The 20,389-nt window shown below is 37.7% G+C and overlaps 1 protein-coding gene and 1 pseudogene across 4 annotated transcripts in view; one reads left to right on the forward strand and one right to left on the reverse strand.

Annotated features, from left to right (window-relative positions):
• Nucleotides 1-20,389, forward strand: part of PDE1A (phosphodiesterase 1A) — a 462,055-nt gene that overhangs the window by 415,579 nt on the left and 26,087 nt on the right. For all 4 annotated transcript variants that reach the window (XM_021006389.2, XM_078146948.1, XM_021006391.2 and 1 more), the window contains one exon: nt 1,821-2,008. In XM_021006389.2, coding sequence (XP_020862048.1) covers nt 1,821-2,008 — 188 coding nt within the window. The remainder of the gene's footprint in view (nt 1-1,820; nt 2,009-20,389) is intronic.
• LOC110221683 (solute carrier family 25 member 32 pseudogene) lies at nt 17,279-18,687 on the reverse strand (annotated as a pseudogene).

The following is a 20,389-nucleotide window of genomic DNA, read 5'->3' on the forward strand; positions in this document are numbered from 1 at the left end:
CAAATATACTGGAATGATTTGCCATTTTCTTCTCCAGCTCATTGTATAAAAGAGGAAACAGAGGCAAACAGGGTTAAGTGACTTGCCCAGGGTCACACAGGTAGTAATAGTTTGAAGCCAGATTCGAACTCAGGAAGGTGAGACTTCCAAACTCCAGACCTAGCACTTCAACCACGGTGCCATCTAGCTGCCCATTTTAATGTAATATCATTTAAATGAACATTTATGCACATCATAATAATTTTAAATGTTTTAATATTCACTTCACAACTCACAGATTCACTCAGTATTCCCCTAATGATACAGATGGGCTGATGTCTTATCCAAACAAGCCCTTCTATCCTCTGCCCTGATCAGATTATATCTGGTTTCCTGTGTTCAATTCAGGGGAACCACAATTTAGAGAGGACATTGACAAACTGGAATGAGTTCAGAGGAGGAAGAAAATGAGGAATACTTAGCCAAGAGAAGAGAAGATCAAGAGAGAGCATTGAATCACTGCTCGAACATTGTCACGTGGAAGAGGATATAGACTTGTTCTCCTTGTCACCAAGAAACAGAACTAGGAACAGTGGGTGAAAATTGTCTAGAGATTTAATGTATGGAAAAAAATTCAAAATACTCTGAGCTATACAGAAGTGAAATCAATTAATTCAGGGAGTTGTGGGATTTTCACAACGGAAAGTCTTCAGAGGGAATACTTGCCAAATATTGTAAAGAAATCTCCGCTCCAGGTATGGAGTTGGCTTCAGTCCTAGCTTTCAACTCAAAGATGTTGTCTGCTATTGTAACAAGTCCCACTAGAATGTAAGCTCATTGAGGGCAAGGAACAATTTGCTTATTGTCTTTGTATCCCTTAGCATCTCAGACAATTGCTGGCCCATAGTTAACAAATACTTGCTGAATTGAATTGTAGGTTTTGCAGAATCACAGAGCTGAATCTTATAGGAGAACCAATGTTCATGAATGGGACCACCACTAGCATGACACTTTGGATTTTAATAATGTCCTCTCCTTTCTCCAAATGGGATTGGTGCTACTCTGCTTGGTGACCTTCATCAATGAGTTCAGCTCTGGGCCAACTATGATTGAGTTATTAACATTGTTTCACCTAAAAAGTCAATACCTTCTCAGGGTTGGACTTCTCCTGAGAGCCCTGGAATATGCAGCTGCTGGAGTGTAGGACTACTTACCTTTTGAGGAAGGAAAGGGAATCTAACAACAGTGGCCCTGTTTTCTGTGCCAACTGCTTTGTGTTGAGGGAATTTCATTGATTCATTCAACAAGTATGATAAACATCTGCTGTGTACCAGGAATTGTATTAGCCACAAGGGATAGAAAGATTAAAATTTAAAAACAGTTCCTGCCCCTGAGGAACTTACTTTCCAGTGGAAGGGAACAATATACACACAGGTATACATAGGTAGTTGTTGTTGTTGAGGGGTTTCAGCATGTTCAACTCTTCATGACCCCATTTCTCAGTAAAGATACTAGAGTGGTTTTCCATTTCCTTCTCCAACTCATTTTTCAGATGAGGAAAAACTGAGGCAAACAAGGTTAAGTGACTTGCCCAGGGTCACACAGCTACTAAGTGTCTGGGGCCAGAATTGAACTCAGAAAGATGAATCTTCCTGACTCCAAGCCAGGCATTCTATCCATCACCTACTTGCCATTAAATAATAATTTCTGGGTTTGATTCCTGGTTTCTTCTTCACATAGCCTATCTTCTATTTCAAATTCAATGGGCAGGGGGAGAGGTGAGGGAAGGTCTTGCCAGGTTTTTAAATAAATTTCTGAACAAATTTTCTTTTCTTTTATAGCTCACCTAACACTGGATCTTTAAGTGTTGGGGATACTTTAAAAAGGCCAACTGTTAAAAGCAACATAGGTGATAAGTCTAATTCCTCAGACTATTCTCTTGCAACAGTGGACCTGAAGAGCTTTAAGAATAACTTGGTGGACATCATTCAACAGAACAAAGAGAGGTGGAAAGAGTTAGCAGCACAAGGTATTCATGAATACATTTACCTTTTTTTTATAGTGATGCCTCACCTCGATCCTTTGGATTGTTTCCCATTTTATTGTCTCTGTCATAACATGTTCATGTTCTTTAGAACTAAACAATCTCTCTCTTTCTCTGTCTCTCTCTTTTTTCTGTCTCTCTTTTTCTCTGTCTCTTTTTCTGTCTGTCTGTCTCTCTCTTTCTCTTTCCCTGTCTCTCTCTTTTTCTGTCTGTCTGTCTCTTTTGCTTTCTCTGTCTCTCTCTTTTTCTGTCTCTCTGTCTTTCTTTTTCTCTGTCTCTCTCTTTTTCTGTCTGTCTGTCTCTCTCTTTCTCTGTCTCTCTCTTTTTCTGTCTGTCTGTCTCTTTCTCTTTCTCTGTCTCTCTCTTTTTCTGTCTGTCTGTCTCTCTCTTTTCTCTGTCTCTCTTTCTGTCTTTCTTTTTCTCTGTCTCTCTCTCTCTCTCTCTTTCTTTCTTTCTCTCTCTTCATTTCCCTATTGCCTCCCCCCATCCCCTTTTTACTCCCTTAGATAGTTTGACTGTTCTGTGAGATAAATTCAGACTATGCAGGAAAGAGTATACGTGATACAGACCCAATAATACCTTTGTTTCTTTGAAGGTACTTCTAAGTGTCTTTTAACATTAGGAAAGAACACTGGACTTTAAGAAAGAAGACTCTGGGTCAAGCCTTGGCAGGAGTCCTTCCAGGCTCCATTGTTCCATGATTAGCTTGTTTCTTGCATTTGAAATAAGGATTTCTTGTGTCATATACCATAAGGGGTTGACATGTTTCTAATTGCTTTAGCCAAATCATCTGTTTGGCTGATCACTTATCTTCTGAGTTTGGGAATATATCTCTGGAAACTACAGTGCAACAAACCTAGCTTCTGTATTGTCTGATATATGTGTTATTATCAGTTCATTACCATTCCAAAAATCTAGGGGATAGGGTTAACCAAGTCATGATAGACTTGGGCAGATCTTTCTCAAATCACTTTCATATGTTTATACTTTAAGTTTGCAATGGATCCATGATCTCACTGATGTGGCTCTTTTCCCTCCAGCAATACAAATTGCAACCTTTTCACACTCTTCTCACCCTGCATGGTTCTTGCTCATGTCCTCCCTAAGTGATCCACAGAGAATCTATTAATATTAAACATACTGAATCCCTTCCTGTGTCATTGAATTTTACACTAGGAAAAGTGCTTCACTCAGGCTATTCATTTATTAGACCTTGTTCTTCTCATATGAATGGCTCATTTGCTTCTCCAATCATACATTTCCTAGGTTTTATATTTTACCCCTTTATATTTATCTGTTATGGATGTGACTATAGTCAAGACTTGGCTGATAGAATTAATGGAAAACTTATCATGTTTATAAGTCATTATTAGCAAGTACCATAGTCTAGTGACACTAATCACCCAATTCTCCGTTGTTCTTTGGGTCAATACTAGTTTAACTCTCAAGAGGTCATGGTATTCTATCAAGGAGAACATTTTCCTAGCAAATTCTAATAGAAATAATTCTAATAACAATAACTATTGTTAGCTATTATTCTGATTAATTCTAGACAATAATAATTCTTACATCATCAAAAACTTTGTGATGATTATTTATCCTTTCTCCAAAGGGAACAAAAGTATATGAAAACAAAAAGCATCACAATTTTTTTAAAAAAAATAAGGAGCTCAAAAGTCAATATATAGTAACTGGTTAAGTTCCAAGCAGTGGTATTCTAGAAAATGTTTAATAACCTGTAAAAATGAACAGAATCATAAATCAAGCCCTGATTTGTAGCGTTTGCTAATTTCTGGGGTGTAAATACTGAAAATTTTACAGTCAGTTCTTATGAGCTGGTATAAGCTGGCTGCAGTTTGGGTTCCAACTACCTAATTGTAAGGTATGAATTATGTACAGTGATAAGCAGGAACCAAGTTCTTATATAAAAACCAAATACAAATCATCTTTGAGCACTCCACCCTCTTTTTCTTTCTTATCAACTGATGAAACTAGAATTCTGTTACTCTCCTATGAGCAGGGGCCTTATACTTCCTATATATATCTGTGCACTTTACCATTCTTATGGTCAATTTATGGTCATTTGATTCTACCTTTAATACTGTGATAGTTTTGTTTCCTCACTGCCTATTTTTATTCCTTAAATTTGTTTTTTTTTTGTCTTATTGCTATAGCCAATATTTCTAATACAATATTGAATAATGGTGGTGGTAATGGATATCCTTGCTTCACCCCTGACCTTATTGGGAAGGCTTCATATATATCCCCATTACAGATATTGCTTACTCTTGGTTTTAGATAAATACTATTTATCATTTTAAGAAAGGCTCCATTCTTATTATTTCTAGTGTTTTTAATACGAATGGGCATTGCATTTTGTCAAGAGCTTTTTCTGCATCTGTTGATATAATCAGATGACTTTTGTTGTTTTTGTGAGATTGCTGATTGAACAATTAACACATACCTTGGGCTATAGGCTACCATACCAGATCTATTTCATATTATGCTATTCTAACATACCTGACATTCCAGACAAACTGACATATTTGCTATTTTATGAACTGAGTATTCCATCCCCTGCCTCCATGGCTTCTCAGAAGTTGTCCTCCAGGCCTAGAATGTGTGTCTTCTCTACCTCCACCACTTAGAATGCCCAGCTTCCTTTAGAGCTCATCTCAGGAGCAATACCCTTTGAGAAGCCTTTTCCAATTCCCCCTCATCATCAGTGTTCTCTCCTTTCTCTTGGATTTATCTGTTTCCAACTTTCATTTCATATCTTCATTGGAACCCCCAACCCTAGAGAACTGCAAGCTTCTTGCTTCTAGGGACTCTTTCATCTTTGTCTTTGTAGCCCTCAGGGCCTAGCATAGTACTCTACACACAATTATAACTTAATAAATGTTGGTAGAAGGGAATTAAATTGAATTAAATTTTGTTCTTTCTTGGACACAAAGTGCTAAAAATATCCTAATATAACTACAGGAAAACACCTAACACATGCTGGCTATGTGACCTTGAATAAGTCCCATAACTTCTCTGTGCTCCAAGCAACCCTTTAAGAAGACAAGTTTCAGAGCAGGTGTCCCTCTGCATTGATATAGGGAGCTCCTTAGAACAAATGAAATCAAAAGTCTGGGCCAAAAGAAACAAATATAATTAGATATAGTTATATTGTTTAACTAGATAACCATTTTCATTTACTGCCCTATTCAGTAATGATTCACAGACTACCAGGTCCGAGTCACCAAAGGTTCAATCCTCTTAAGTAAATATACTTGACTTATATGTCAAAAAAGTTAAATAAATATAATTTAGAGATATTTGCAGTATCAACTAAAACAAAATGGATTCTTATTGATTAGTCAGAGAATCTAATTAATTCAGAACAGACTTGCAAACAAGTTAAATAGTATCTTATAGCACTCTCAGAGCATTCCCATGAGGATAAATGAATGAATAAAAATATATATATATATATATTAAGTGCTTACTATGTGCCAGGTGCTGTGCTAATCATTGAAGAGAAATATATAAAATAAAGACAGTCCCTGACCTTAAGGAGCTTACATTCTAAAAAAAGACTACACAGATAGGAAAGTTGTGGCTAGGAAATAGCATTTTGGTCTGAAAAATCACAGAGACAGAACTAGAAGGCAATAGATTGACCAATTCTTGTCCAGAAGCAATGGTATTGCAATTTGAGAGGTTGAGATGTTGTGATCCCTCAAAGACTGAAGTACAGGATGGGGTCGTCTGGAATGAATTCACAGACTCCAGCATTCTTTAAGTCAAGGTGGCAAAAAGTTTATTGTTATGCTTTTCAGCAGGCAAGGATTCTTAAGGATCCTGCAATCTTAAAGTTGTACAGTTAAAGTTTATATAGGATAAAATACAATAAAATATGTGCCAAATATGCTATCTAGATGATTCAGGGTGGGATTAGGGAGTGGTTAAGGATTGATCAGTTCTTAAAAGAACATGCACTTTTTGTACCTACTGCACAGGCGTTTTACCCAGAGTTCACTAGGAAAAGCCCACGGTGGGGGGCACATGGAGGTATGGTTTTAGGACTGCCACGTCACTAAGTTAACTAGAGTTCAGGGGTAACTGAGAGTTGTCCAGTCTGCCACCAATCAATGTCTTGTTTGACAAGATAGATGTAGGGAGTATACATATGTCTTAAGTCTAGAGTACAGTTAATGAGAAGCCCAGGATGCAGATAATGAGGTAGGGAGTCCAGTGGGTAGGAATGTCTTTATCACCCAGTGCAAAGCCAGTTCAAACTAATAATTCCTTCAGGTGCTGTTTGGAACTGCACCAGGGAAAGAGATAAGGGTCTTGCTGGGGCCCACTCATGAGTAATTGCTAGGCACAGTGTCCTTGGGCTGGGGAGAAACTGTCAGGGATAGTGTTTATGATGCTAGGGAGAAATTGGGGTCCAAGCACAAGCACCCAAACACAAGCACCCAAGCACCCCATCAATCTTTAGAGGTCTGACTAGGAGAAGACAGAGGTTACAGGGGTGGCCTTGCAGGATCATCGCCAGGGTGAAGAGTGAACAATAGAGAGACCTGTTTGCCAGTCTATTGTTTGGAGGTAGCTGCAGGAAAAATCTTAAATTACTTTCCAAGGGTAGGGAGAAATTTTCTGGTAACCCTTTCTGATGATTTTATTCTGTTTAATATTTTTCAAGTTCTAAAGTTCTTTACCATATCACCAAGTTCATAAAGGAATCTCAAGAACTCAATGCATTGAAAAGGTTGAACATTTCTAATCATTGTAATGGCTACTGACAAACATGCCCCATTGAACGTCATTAATTGGTTTCACGAAAACTCTTAGAAGGAATAGTGTTATAGGAGCCAATTACTTCCATAGGAACCATGCCAAAAATGAGCAATTGGCCAAAAGATATTACAACAGTTTTACAGTGTTATAATGGAGTGTAGTTATCAGAACCATAAGAAACCCAATTAGACCAAGGGTACCTGGGGGTGGAGGGGAGGGGGAATAAAGAGTTTCTTCCTCCCTATGAGAATCTGGGTGTTGCCTAGGGCTGGAAAGAGGCCACAAAGCAACATAATCTCCCTGGGAATCCTGGAGAAGTTCATCCCCTCTTGCCCTGGGTTACCACCGATACCCCATGATCAAGTTTCCCACACCCCTTGTGGAGAAAGGTCTCCTCCATCATTGCACTAATATTGTCTCACCCCACCATGGTGACCTGTAAACATGTCACCTGATTGGGGACCCATGCCAGACTGACCAATCAGTACAAGTTGATTGTTGGTGAAGAATCTTGGCTTTGGGATATGAGAGCCTCTGTCCTCCCTCACATACAGGGTCAGGATTTTCAGTTAGTGCTCTATTGTTTATGATGCAATAATGTGACTGCAAAATGACTTTGAGACAGCCTTATAGGTCTGGTATGCCTGTTCTATAAATGCCACGCTATCTCACGGAAAGCTCTATTAATATGCTTATGTACTTGCGTCAAAGATATAGGATTTCTTCTCCCACATAGAACCCAACCACACATATATACACACATATGTATGTTATGTATATACCAAATAAATATAAGATAATTAGAGGGGGCACTGACAGTTGGGGAGATTAGAAAAGGCTTCATGTAATGCTTGAGCTAAGTCTTAAAGAAAACCAAGAATTCTTAAGGCAGAGGTAAGGAGGGGAATACATTCTAGGCATCCAGGATAGATAAAGCAAAGACATGGAGATGAGAAGGCAGAATGTTGAATATGAACAACTGCAAGAAGGCCCTTTTATCTGGACCTTAGAGTGCATGAAGAGGAGTACTGTGTGAGTTAGAAAGTTAAGTTGGGAGCAAACTTCACAAGGCTTTAAATGCTAATCAGAGGATTTATTTTTGATCCTAGACTTAATGGGGAGTTATCAGAATTTATTGAAAGGGGATATGTCAGACCTGTTGTTCCAAAAAATCGTTTTGTAACATACACACCCAATTGGGTGTGGAAATCTATCTTACCCTACAGGAAAATAGGGGGGAAGGAGATAAGGTGGGAGGAGATGATAGAAAGGAGGTCAGATTGGAGGAGGGGGTAATCAGAAGCAAACACTTCTGAGGAGGGACAAAGGTCAAAAGAGAGAATAGAATAAACAGGGGGTGGGATAGGATGAAGGGAAATATAGTTAATTTTTCACAGCATGACTACTATGGGAATGTTTTACATGATTATACATATATAACCTTTATCGAGTTCCTTGCCTTCTTGAGGGTTGGTGGGAAGGGAGGAAGGGAGAGAATTGGAACCCAAAGTTTTAAAAACAAATAATAAAAATTGTTTTTACATGCAACTGGGAAATAAGATATACAGGCAATGGAGTATAGAAATCTATCTTACCCCATAGGAAAATAGAAGGGGAAAGGGGTAAGAGAAAGGGGAGGTGATAGAAGGGAGGGCAGATTAGGGAAAGGGGCATTCAGAATGCATGCTGTCTTGGGGTGAGAAGAGAGATGGGATGGGGAGAAAATTTGGAACTCAAAATCTTCTGGAAGTGAAAACTAAAATAAAGTAGAAAAATCACTTTGGCAAGTTGATTGAGGGTGGATTAGAGTGAAAAATGAGGCAGGGAAACCAATTAGGGAGCTATAATGATATTCCAGGTAAAAGGTGATATGGTCTTCAATGGGGGTAGGGATGTGCAAGTGAAGAAGGCAGGAGAAAGTACAAGAAATGTGATGAAAGTAGAAATCTGCAATCATTTGGATATGTTGAGTGAGTTTGTTTAAGGAGCTGACGATAACAGTGAGGTTGCAAATCTGGGTAATTAGAAAGATCTGCCTTTGAGAAAAATAGGGGAGTTCAAAAGAAGGATTTTTTTATTCTATTTTGAACATATTGGCCTATGAGCCATCCAGTTCAAAATGTCCAACAGGGTAGTTAGTATTGTAGAACTGGAGCTCAGGAGAGAAATCAGGCGGGATGTGCAGATTTGGAAGACATCTTCATAGAGATGACAATTAAACCCATGGGAGATAATGAGATCATCAAGACAGAAAAGCGGGCCCAGAAGAGAGCTTTGGGTACACGCTATGTTAGGTGTCATGATATGAAGATCTAGCAAATAAGACTAAAAAGGAATAATCAGACAGGTAGGTGGAGAACCAAAAGAGAGTAAGGTCGCAAAAATTCTAACATCTTTTTAAAGTCATTTAACTGAGAAAGGGAGGAGATATAGAGGATGATAGCTAGTGGGAATGTTAGCATCCACTGAGGACTAAGACTTGGGTCTCTTGGCAGACTCTAACTAGAATTCCTGTAATCAACTTAGGCATGCCATAGAGGCATCCTTTTTGAGCAGTGTCAGGCTCTCCCCAGGCCTTTAGCTCACTGTATAACAATTGTTCACTTTCAAATAATAGTAAAATTACTAGGTGGCTCTTAGGACCAAGACAATCAATCACCACCAATATAAAATGCTTCTAGCATAAATATGAAATTCTGAATGAACTTCCTATGTAAATCCTTTCCCCCACTCTAATGTTTTGGCTACTGTGCTTCCCTGGGTACTAACAAAAGTGTACTATCCTTCCTAATGCTTTTCTGTATATATTCAACCCACGCTTGTAGGCTAGTATCAAGTCTTCCAGAGTGAGATGCTTGACTTAATATCATCTCAGTGATCAATCAATGACACTGAAAGTGGGAAATCAACGAATTGTAAATCCTAAGGTTGTCATGTTGGTAGAAGTCAAATTCAGGGGTCACTCCCCCAAGACAAAAGTAATCTCTCTCTCTCTCTCTCTCTCTCTCTCTCTCTCTCTCTCTCTCTCTCTCTCTCTCTCTCTCTCTCTCTCTCTCTCTCTCTCTCTCTCTCTCTCTCTCTCTCTCTCTCTCCCCCTCTCTTTCATAGCAGGGCATTGTTTTTTTTTTTTGGTCTTTCCTCACTCTATCCTGTCTCATAGGTACTCATGTACATATGGCATCCCCTATGAGGCTGTAAATTCCATAGAGGCAGGGACCATGTTATGTATAGTAGATATTCAATAAATATTTTTGAATGAATGAACCCATCATGAGCAGACAATGTAAGGGCTTCATCACTGACACTTCCTTTTCAGTTGTAGAACATTTTGAACCATAAAAATGGTCAAAGTAAAGAATGTTGATTTAGAGCAAAGGTAGGGAATCTGTGGCCTTGAGGCCACATGTGGCCCTCTGGGTCCTTAAGTGGGGCCCTTTGAATCCAAACTTCACAGAACAAATTGCCTTAATAAAAATATTTGTTTGTAAAACTTGGACTCAGTCAAAAGGCCATACTTGAGGATCTAGAGGGCCACATATGGCTTAGAGGCTGAAGGTTCCCTGTCCGTGATTTAGAGCAAACAGAATAAGAAAGAAAGAAGCATTATTTTTTCTTCTTGAAAAGGCTCCATGTTACTAAGCAATGTGTTTACATACAATATACTGAGACAGTTGTTTCAGGAATTCCTTAACATAAAGCTCATTGAATGAAATCATTCTCTTTCACTTAAGAAGCCAAGCCTTGTATAATTGATGGCCCAGGAGTTCAATACTACACAGTCTAAGGGTCTTCAACCTTTCCCCACTTTTGGATTAGTGATATATTTTTAAGGCCTCTAAGGAATTCCCTTAACAGGCTATTACCATAAGTATCAAACATGTGGGATTCTAATTTGGGGCCTTGATGTTTAATTGATACCCTGAAGTCCTGATAATCTGCCATTGTTCACGTCAGTGCAATTTTAATGACACTTCTTCTATCTTGAGTATATTTCAAAGAGTGACAGTGATACCAATAGAGAATGACAGTGATGATACTTGATATGGTAGAATTTTTTATTAGTTGTTTTATTGTGGAAAAAAATTCTCCATATGTATTTTAGAACCTTTTGAGGAGAGCAAATGTGATGCAGATATTAGATAGTAAGGATTTTATTTATGAATTCATTCAAATAGATAACAAATTAAGAGAAGTAAGGAAAAATATTTTGTTTTCTTTTTCCAGTAAATGAATAAGAAATTAAGACAATAAATTGATTCTATACTTGATTCTATGGTGCTTGTTTAAAATACTATCTGGGTATTTTTAAAAATTAATACAAAGAAAAGTTATTCAAGGGTCATCTTTTTATGAACTAAGAAAACCAAAACAAACAAAAATCTTGAAACTATACCATAGAAATTACAGATAAAACTCCTCTAAAAATGCTTAAATTACATTTTAATAATGACTCTATGGAAGATTTTACTAAAAAAAAAAAGAAACAGAACAAAAATGGCTATCTCTTTGCATATGAAAATTAAGAATGAAATGAGTAATTTTTAATGAGCTTTATAAGTGAATAGCAGGGAATACTAGGGACATCTTTCTCTGGATTGTGCCAGAATACAAGGTCATACTCAGATCGTGATTTTAATCATTTAAAATATTGATTTTTATCCAGATTTCCCAGAGAAAAAAGTGTCCTTAAAAGCTAGTCTTAGTCTTGCAAGATTTATAATGTAATAATGACATTAATGAGAATATGATAATATCGGATAGCTGATTTTTTTCAATACAGAATGATTAGGAAAAAGAAGAGGAAAAAAGAATGAAAATATATTGAAAGGAAGAGAAATGGGAAAAACAGTTCAAGAACATCATGCTATTAAATCAATATATGGTCCAGGAAAATTCTACTTTTGCTTTCCAGCTTTGTCATCTGCAAAATTAGGTGATTTTCTGTACCTGCACCAGAGGACTGCTTTAAGGATTTTTTTAAACTTAGAGATAAAGCAGTTTTCTTTTTATCATTTGAATTATTTCTGAAGAGTACTTTATTCGGGAAAAGAAGTAATATGTTAGTTGATGAGTTAGTGTAAACAACATCCAAAAAAACCCCCAGCCTTCGTTTGCCTAGTTACTGCTAAGAATCTGAAGGCCAGTTACAGGAAAGAAGGAACTACTTACTGTATAAAAAAAAGCAAATTGCTTTGTAAGATGATTTTCCTCCATCTCTATACATTTGTATTTTGGTTATCAATGAAAAATTGGTTCTTGGACATAGGAATAAACTTAACAGCAGCAGCTAAATAGGGAGAGGTAAGAATTGGAACACAGAACTATATTTGAGATTACTGAGCACACAGATTGTATGTTCTCAAGGCCTTTGATGCTGTCAGTCACAAGGGCTTATGGAAAACTATGTTAAAATTTGGTTGCCTGGAGAAGTTCATCAGTATTGTATGACAATTTCATGAAGTCATATTTGCCTGGGTTCTGCATAATGGACAGTGCTCTAGCACTTTATCTGTCACCAATGGAATGAAACAAGGCTATGTGCTTGCTCCCATGCTTTTTAGCATGATATTTTCAGCCGTGTTGTCAAACACCTCCAATGAGGACAAATATGACACATCAAGGTCAGCTACCACACTGATGGTAAATTCACAAAAAGCTTGTAGTCAGTTGAAACTTTTCAAGATAACTTCTAACTACATTTCTCCTTCATGTACTTATGAAGTTGATTATTTGATCCCAATTTTATGACTTTACATTTATCCTTATTATATTTCATTTTAATCATTTTAGTCAAATCTAGTCCAGTGAAGCCAAAACTCAAATAGAAAAGTATCCTACCCTCAGGATATTGATTTAGAAAACAATAAATTAATACTTACATTATATTATTTTTTTTTATTTTGTTAAACATTTCACAATTACATTTTAATCTGGTTCAGGTTGCATGCCATTTTCAAGTATGATACCTCTGTTTTATGTAGTCTATCATTATCCATGACTAACCTATCATTAAACAAGCTCTGTGTTATCTAAAAATTTGATGAGTAAACTGACTACACTTTTATCTTAGTCTTTGATAAAACAATACCGGACCAAGCACAGATCTTTTTGGCATTCCCCTGGAAAGTTCTTTTTTATTTTTGTAACCCCTGCTTTGAAACAGTTATAGAGAAAGTAGCACTAGAAAGGCAAAAAGAGACTGGATTTTGCCACTAACCAGCTGTGTGAGTTTGTATAAATAAGTCCCTGGGGTGGCTAGGTGGGACAGAGGACAGAGCATCAGCCCTGAAGTCAAGAGGACCTGGGTTCAAATTCGGTCTCAGATCAAACACTTGACACTTACTAGCTCTGTGACCCTGGGCAAGTCGCTTAACCCCAATTGCCTAAAAACAAAACAAAACAAACAAACAAAAAGTCTTCCCTCCTAGTATGTGGTCTCCTCATTTATAAAACACAGGATGGACTAATTAAAAGCCAAGGCCTATTTTAGCTCTGAATTTCTATGAGTCTACTGATTTTACCTTTCAAAAGCATATTAAGGCACACAGGTCAACTGTTCACCAAGCAGCAAAGAGTTTTATACAAAAATATTTAAAAAGAATATCGTTAAAATCAAACTTTAGTGAAACATAAGCTTGAAATAGATGGTTTCAACAAAAGGAAATTGTCTGAAGAGTAAAGTATGACCAATCAATCCAGTTCAGCTAATTCAGGGTAACCCCAAAGCACAGTGGACAAATCCATTCTGTACTATGCATAATAGACTTAATCTAAAACCCAAGACCCAGGATTTTTATTATATAAAAATGATAGAATAAACTATATTTAGAGGGAAATATACTTTAATCATTTAAAAACTCAGGAAAATTTAAAAAGTAAATACTATGGTAATATAATGGGAAGCCCAAAACCCAGGGTTCAAGTACCAATCCTATCACTGTGTAATATTGGGCAAGTAGGTCATTTTACATTCCTGGGCCTTGGTTTCTTCATAAATAAAATAGAAGGCTTAAACCAAGTGACCTCAAAGGTCCCTTTCTGACTCTGAAGCCATAATGGGAAGATCTTCTTACTTAAAACAATTTCTTTAAAAAAAATCTTCCAATAAGGTATTCTCCAACCTGGCTATTTAGTTACAAAGTGAACAAAATTAGTGTTGTGTGTGTGCATGTGTGTTTGTGTGTGTGTTCACATCATAAAGTTTTTTTTCCACCTCTCACTCTATCATCATATCAGGCCCATAAGTAGCCTGTGTCTGTAAGCATAATTAGTAGAAAGATTTCTGATGTATTTTCTCATCTGATCAATAATACAAGAGCTTACAAATCAATGCTAGCCCTACTTTGGACTGTTAAGTGGCTCAGTTCACCAGACAGTGATCACAAATGAGCTTATCAATTATTTATCATGATAGCCAATGCAATATATCATGTGGAATAGCTGTTTTATCTCTCAGCCCCAAATCCTAGAGAACTTAGAGATGTCATTGAAAAAAACCCCCCAAATCCTGTAGTTTTACATTCTACTGCTAACTCCTCGAACTTTTAGAAAACCACATAATCAAGGTCATCATGATTCCATCCAGTGAAGTCTCCTTCCACTGATCTGAATTATCTTTATACCCCTTGTCTTTCTTCTCTCTTCCCTCAGTGTAAAAGTCATGAACACAATTGCTTCCTTCACAGAAGGAGAATTAAAGGTGAATATGCTTTGACCTAACCATTCTTTATTTAAAAATTTATTTTCAATGAATAAAAATTGATTTTCTTTCTCTCCTACCCCCTTCCCTGCCATTGAAAAAGAGAACAAAAAAACCTTGTAACATATACTGATAGTCAAGCAACATAAATTCCCATTTTGGTCATGTCTAAAAGAATATGTCTCATTTTACACCCAGAATCTATATCACCTCTCCATCAGGAAGTGGGTGGCATGCTTCAATCAGAAATTCTTCTAGAGTCATGGCTGGTCCTTGATCATCATTCCTAAGTCTTTCAAAGTCATTTAACAGTTTTGTTCTTATTGGATAAATCATTCTCCTTGTTCCATTTACATAATTGCATCATACAAGTCTTCACAGTTTTCACTGAAATCAATCCTTTCATTATTTCTTATGGCACAATAGTATGCCATTACTAGCCATTCCGCAGCTGATAGGCATCCCCTTAGATTTCAGTCCTTTGCTACTACGAAAAGAGTTGCTATCATCATTCATGTGCATAGGGTCGTTTTCCTTTTTCTTCTTTTTTAGGATATAGGCCTAGTAGTGACATTGCTGAGTCAAAAAGAATGTTCAACAAGGCAGTATTTAAAATAGCCATCATTACCCTCCCTCTTCCATCTCCATTAATTTTTTAATACTTTGGAAGTATCTTTGGATTCATAAGTGGAAAGTGGTCTGGAAGCATGAGATTTATTATTAAACTAAGTTCAAAATTGCACAGCAATTTTAAAAAATCATTGATTAAATATGGTCTCCACCTATTTAAGTCACATAAAGTAAGACATCTTATTGTCATGGTAAGATCTGTAGATTTAGTATTAGAGAACTCGGGTTTAAATCCTGGTTCAGCCATGTAATGGTTTTGTGACCTTGGGTAATTAATTTCCTTTCTCAAGACCCTAGTCTCCCCATCTATAAAATCAAAGAGTTGAAGCAGATGATCTTCATGTTTGCTTTTTGTTGTTTTTCAGTCGTTTTAGTAGTGTCTGACTCCTCGTGACCCCAATTGGGGTTATCTTGACAAAGGTACTGTAATGGTTTGCCATTCCTTTTCTCCAGCTCATTAATGGATGAGGAACTCCAAGGTTCACACAGCTAGTACATGTCTGAGCCCAGATTTGAATTCAGGAAAATAAGATTCCCTGATTTTCTCAATACATGATTCTATGAAGCTAGGCTCTCATTCATTCTTCCATTAAGTAGCTGTGTGATTTGGAACAAGTTACATTCACTTATAGGCTATACCACTGATCTCCAGTCTTTCTCTGTCATGACCCTGAGCCCAAGACCTTCAGGTCTTCTTCCCTAACTCCTTTTCTAATTTCCTTTATATGTCATTTTTCCCTCATTAGAATATAAGCTTCTTGAAGTCAAAAACTGTCTTTCTGCTTATACTTGTATTCCCAACATTTAGCACAGTGCCTAGAACACACTAAGCACTTGCTCCTTGACTTAACTTGAGAATACTATAACAACATGGAATGGTTTTCTCATTTGTAAAATAAAAGGATAGTACCGGATCAGTCAAGCAATTAATTTTTTTTCTGTTTCATTTTTATTTTGTCAAATATTTCCCAATTACATTTTGATGTTTTCTGTTTCTTACATCACCATGGTATCCCATATCTCCCTTCCCCTATTACTCTGGGAGAATCATCCCATATGACAAATAGTTTTTTTTAATTTATAATTTCATTTTTATTTGAAAAACAATACGATTCAAAATATAAAAATAGATCCATTTTCAAAGGACCATCTAAATATGGCTTTGAAAATTGCAGTGTCTTATTTATGAGAAACAGATGGTAGTGCAATAGTAGTCATAGGTATATATGATAAATGAGAATATAATTACTTTTTCAACTTCTAAGGGGAAAAGAAATATCCCTTTATTTCAGCTGCTTCTGCAATGCCTCATAAAAATAAAATCAACAATACTGGGCATAGGTACAATTTATATCTAAAACACAAATTTGACCAACCAATGGGATCCAGACCCAGATATCCCAAAGTTGCAGGCATAAATGGGAGGATTGTTTCCCAGTTTACATATAATCAACCTGTCAGTTAGCCAAAATAACCCAAACACTTCAGACTCTGCATAGCGACTTTGTAGCCATCTCAATTAAATAGTATGTACATATTAAAAGAAAATTTAGGCACTCTTAATCCTGGAGCACAAAGAAGTTTGCAAAATCAAAGGTCTATTCAATGCCAGTATTCAGAAAACTTGGATCCAAAATTAAACTTTAAATTGGGTGGGTGGGGGGGGTAGATTTCTATCACAATAGATACCCACTCCACCCACTCCTTAATCTTGAGAAATATATGGAATACCTCCACCTAAGACTAAAGCATATCATCAGTGAATGCTTGTTTCACTGTTCATTGATTCTGATATACTGTGCTTTGAATATGCATGGGCACTTTTTTCAGCAAACCTTCTAAAATTTAAGATCATTCTTTTAAAGTAAACTATTGCATATAGGCTACCATGTATCCTTACAAGGAGGACAACTTCTTAGTATTGCACAAAAATGGATTTTAAAAACCAATCCACACAATTCAGTTTGGCAAGAAAGGTAAACCCATCTAATCCACTAGACAAATGTTGCAAAAATCTGCTTCTATTTGAATAATGAAATGGACAAATTCACTGAGCTATACACTTCATGTCAATTTTAATATTGTTTTGATGGCAGCTATTCTCGTCACAGGCAGCCAAGTCACATAGATAAATGAGAAAGCAAAAGCAGAAAATTTGTTAGAATTTATCATTTCTTTGACTTCTTCCAACAACTAGAGGCTGATTTCAATCATGAGTAAGCTTGGTGTGCGCTGTTTAAAATATTTTGTACTTCAAGCTCTAAGGCGCATGTTGCAGCTGTCTTAAAAGATATTTTTCTGTCATCTTCTTTAAGTGTACCTTCTTTCTCCAAGGGCAAATAAAAATTGGGAGACATTTTCATAAACTACAAAAGTAATGCAACAGGCCGGAGTCACTGTAATCAAATTAGGAACGATTCCTTTGTAAAACCCATGAATCCCTTCTTTGCTCCACGTCCTCTTGATTACGTGACATACACCCTGGTAATAACTGTGTTGATCTTGAAGCCGGGCTCTCACTACTTGATAGGGGTACGTTGCTGACACAGCAAATACTTTTGACAATGCCGCAGTCGATACATACTCGATAGTGTTCAACTGTGCGTCGGGTAATCGATTGATATATTTATTGTACTTCACTTTGTGCAATTCATATGCCATGAACTGAAGGGCCCCGTGGGAGGTGCCCAGCAGCCCGGGCACAAACCCCTTGTAGAGTCCACGCAACCCTTCAAACTTGTAGATCTTGACCACGGTGTCCAGCATGCCGCTGTAGTGCCGGCCCACGGGGCTGTGGTCATACTGGACCATGAGGCGGGTCTTGGTCACCCACAGCGGGTTAGTGATGCACAGTGTCATGGCCCCCACCTGCGCAGCCGAAGTCAGGTATTCTGTGGCCACGAGCCGTTCCTTCTTGCCCTCGGTCTTGTAGGATTTGATGGCATTATAGAAGAAGAAGTAGAGTCCCCAAGACAAGCCCGCGCCCCACACGTTGGGGGTCACTCCTTGGTAGAGGCCTCGCAGGCCATCCATCTTCCAAATCGAGGTCAAGCAGTGGACTACGCCTTTGTACTTGGGCCTCACCTCCAGGCCGTCACTCACGGCAAAGCGGATCTTCACGAGGTCCAGCGGGTACAGCACCAGGTTGGAGAGCACGCCGCCGCTCACTCCCGCCACCAGGTTCTCGTAGCGCACATAGCGGAACACGGAGCTCGGCGGAGCCGAGCCTGGCCCCGGCTGGCCCTGCGCCTTCATGAGGTGGGCAGTCGCCGACTGGGTGCCGCCGCACGGAGACGAGACCCCTCCGCCGCCGCCATCGTAGCGACAGTCGTTGTGGTCGCCAGACTCGTGTGGCGGAACCGCGCGGGTCGCGAGCGGGGGAGGGGGCGCCGGCGCGAGCCGATCGTCTTTTCTTAAAGAGAAAAATGGGTCAGCACAACCCGTGGCGATGGAGCCGAGACCCCCGCGGGACTGCCCCATCTACGAGGGGGTTCCTGGGGGGCAGTTCTCACGGGTCCTCATTTGAGCCCCGCATTTCTTTACTATGTTGTCATATTTACTTTTCACTTTTTGGTGGGTCGTTTTCATTTACATTGTTCCTGCCCATGCTCTTTTCTTGACTGCCTACTTTGCTTACGTCAGCTCCTGTAATTGTGCTTCCCTTTCATTACACACACATCGCGTCTTACAGCACAGTACTATTCCATCACATTTATCCACCACAAATTGTTTAGCCGTGCCTCTGCTGATGGGCATCTACTTTGTTTCCAATTCATAACAATCAAAAAAGTGGTGCTACAAATATGTTGGAATTTATGGGGACTTTTTTTGGTTACTATTCCATTACATTCATATACCACAAATTGTTTAGCCATTCCTCAGCTGAAGGGCATCTACTTTGTTTCCAATTCATAATTACCAAAAAAGTGGTGCCATGCATATTTTGGAGTTTATGGGAACTTGTTTTCCCTTATTCAATAGCTCCATTGGGATATAAGCTCAGAAATGGATTCTCTGGTTGAAAGGATAATATGGACCTTTTAGCCGCTTTATTTGCTTAATTTCAAAATGCTTTCCAAAATGGTTATACCACTTCACAGCTCCACCGACAGTGGATTAGTGTCGTTTTGCCACAACCCCTCCAACATTGATGTTATTTTGTGCCGTTTTTGACAATTTGCAAGGTGTGTGCGAGGTAAAACCTCAGAATTTTTATTTATATTTCCCTTATTATTAGTGATTTGGAGCATTTTTGTCAATACTTTGCAAGTCTTTTGAAAACTGTTAGTTCATATCCTCTGAACATTTACCTGTTGGGGGTTTAGTTTATATATGTGTGTGTATGTGTATGTATATTCATATATATATATATATATATATATATATATATATATATATATATATATAATATATATATATATGTATCCATTTACATGTATACATACGTATACATACTGTGTGTGGATAGATGTTTGCTTATTTATTTGGTTGTCCACACACATATATGTGTGTGTGTATATATGTGTGTGTGTGTGTAGATGTGTGTGTGTGTATGTATATGTTTTATGTGTTTTAGATACCAAACCTTTATCAGAGAAATTGAATACAGAGACTCTCTCCCTCCCCCAATTCAACCACTTTCCTTTCCTGCATTCTGGATGCATTAATATTTTCTTTTCAGAAGCTTTTCAGTTAACTTTTGTAATTGCCTTTGTCTCTGATTTGGTTAAGAATACATCTCTTACCCAAAACCGTAAGAGGTACATAATCTCTTTCTCTTTTAATGGTTTGGTTTCCTTATAGTATGTTTGATGTTTTGTATTAAGGTCATGTATGCATTTAGAATGTATTGCTGAGTGGAGTGTGAAGTGTTGGTCTAAGCCTAATTTCTGCCAGACTTCTTCAGTTTTCCCAGCAGTTTTTATCAAATATGGACTTTTTCCTTCAGTAACTTATGTTTTCCTTTTTATCAAACACTGGCTTATTGAGTTTTATTGTTTCTGAATCCTTTTTATTTAGTCTGTTCCATCGATCTGACTCTGTTCTTTAACCAGTATTGGATGGTTTTATTGATTGCTGTTTTATAATATAGTTTGAGGATTTCCCACTTTGTCCTTACTTCTTTTCATCATTTCTATTTACATTTTAGGTCATTTTCCCAAATGAATTTTATTATTTTATCAAACTTTATATAGTATTTGCTTAGTGATTTGATTGGTATAACATCAAAAGTCAAAATTAATTATAGT

Source organism: Phascolarctos cinereus, unplaced genomic scaffold, assembly GCF_003287225.1.
Source record: "Phascolarctos cinereus isolate Bilbo 61053 unplaced genomic scaffold, phaCin_HiC Scaffold_726;HRSCAF=1367, whole genome shotgun sequence".
Classification (NCBI taxonomy): Eukaryota; Metazoa; Chordata; class Mammalia; order Diprotodontia; family Phascolarctidae; genus Phascolarctos; species Phascolarctos cinereus.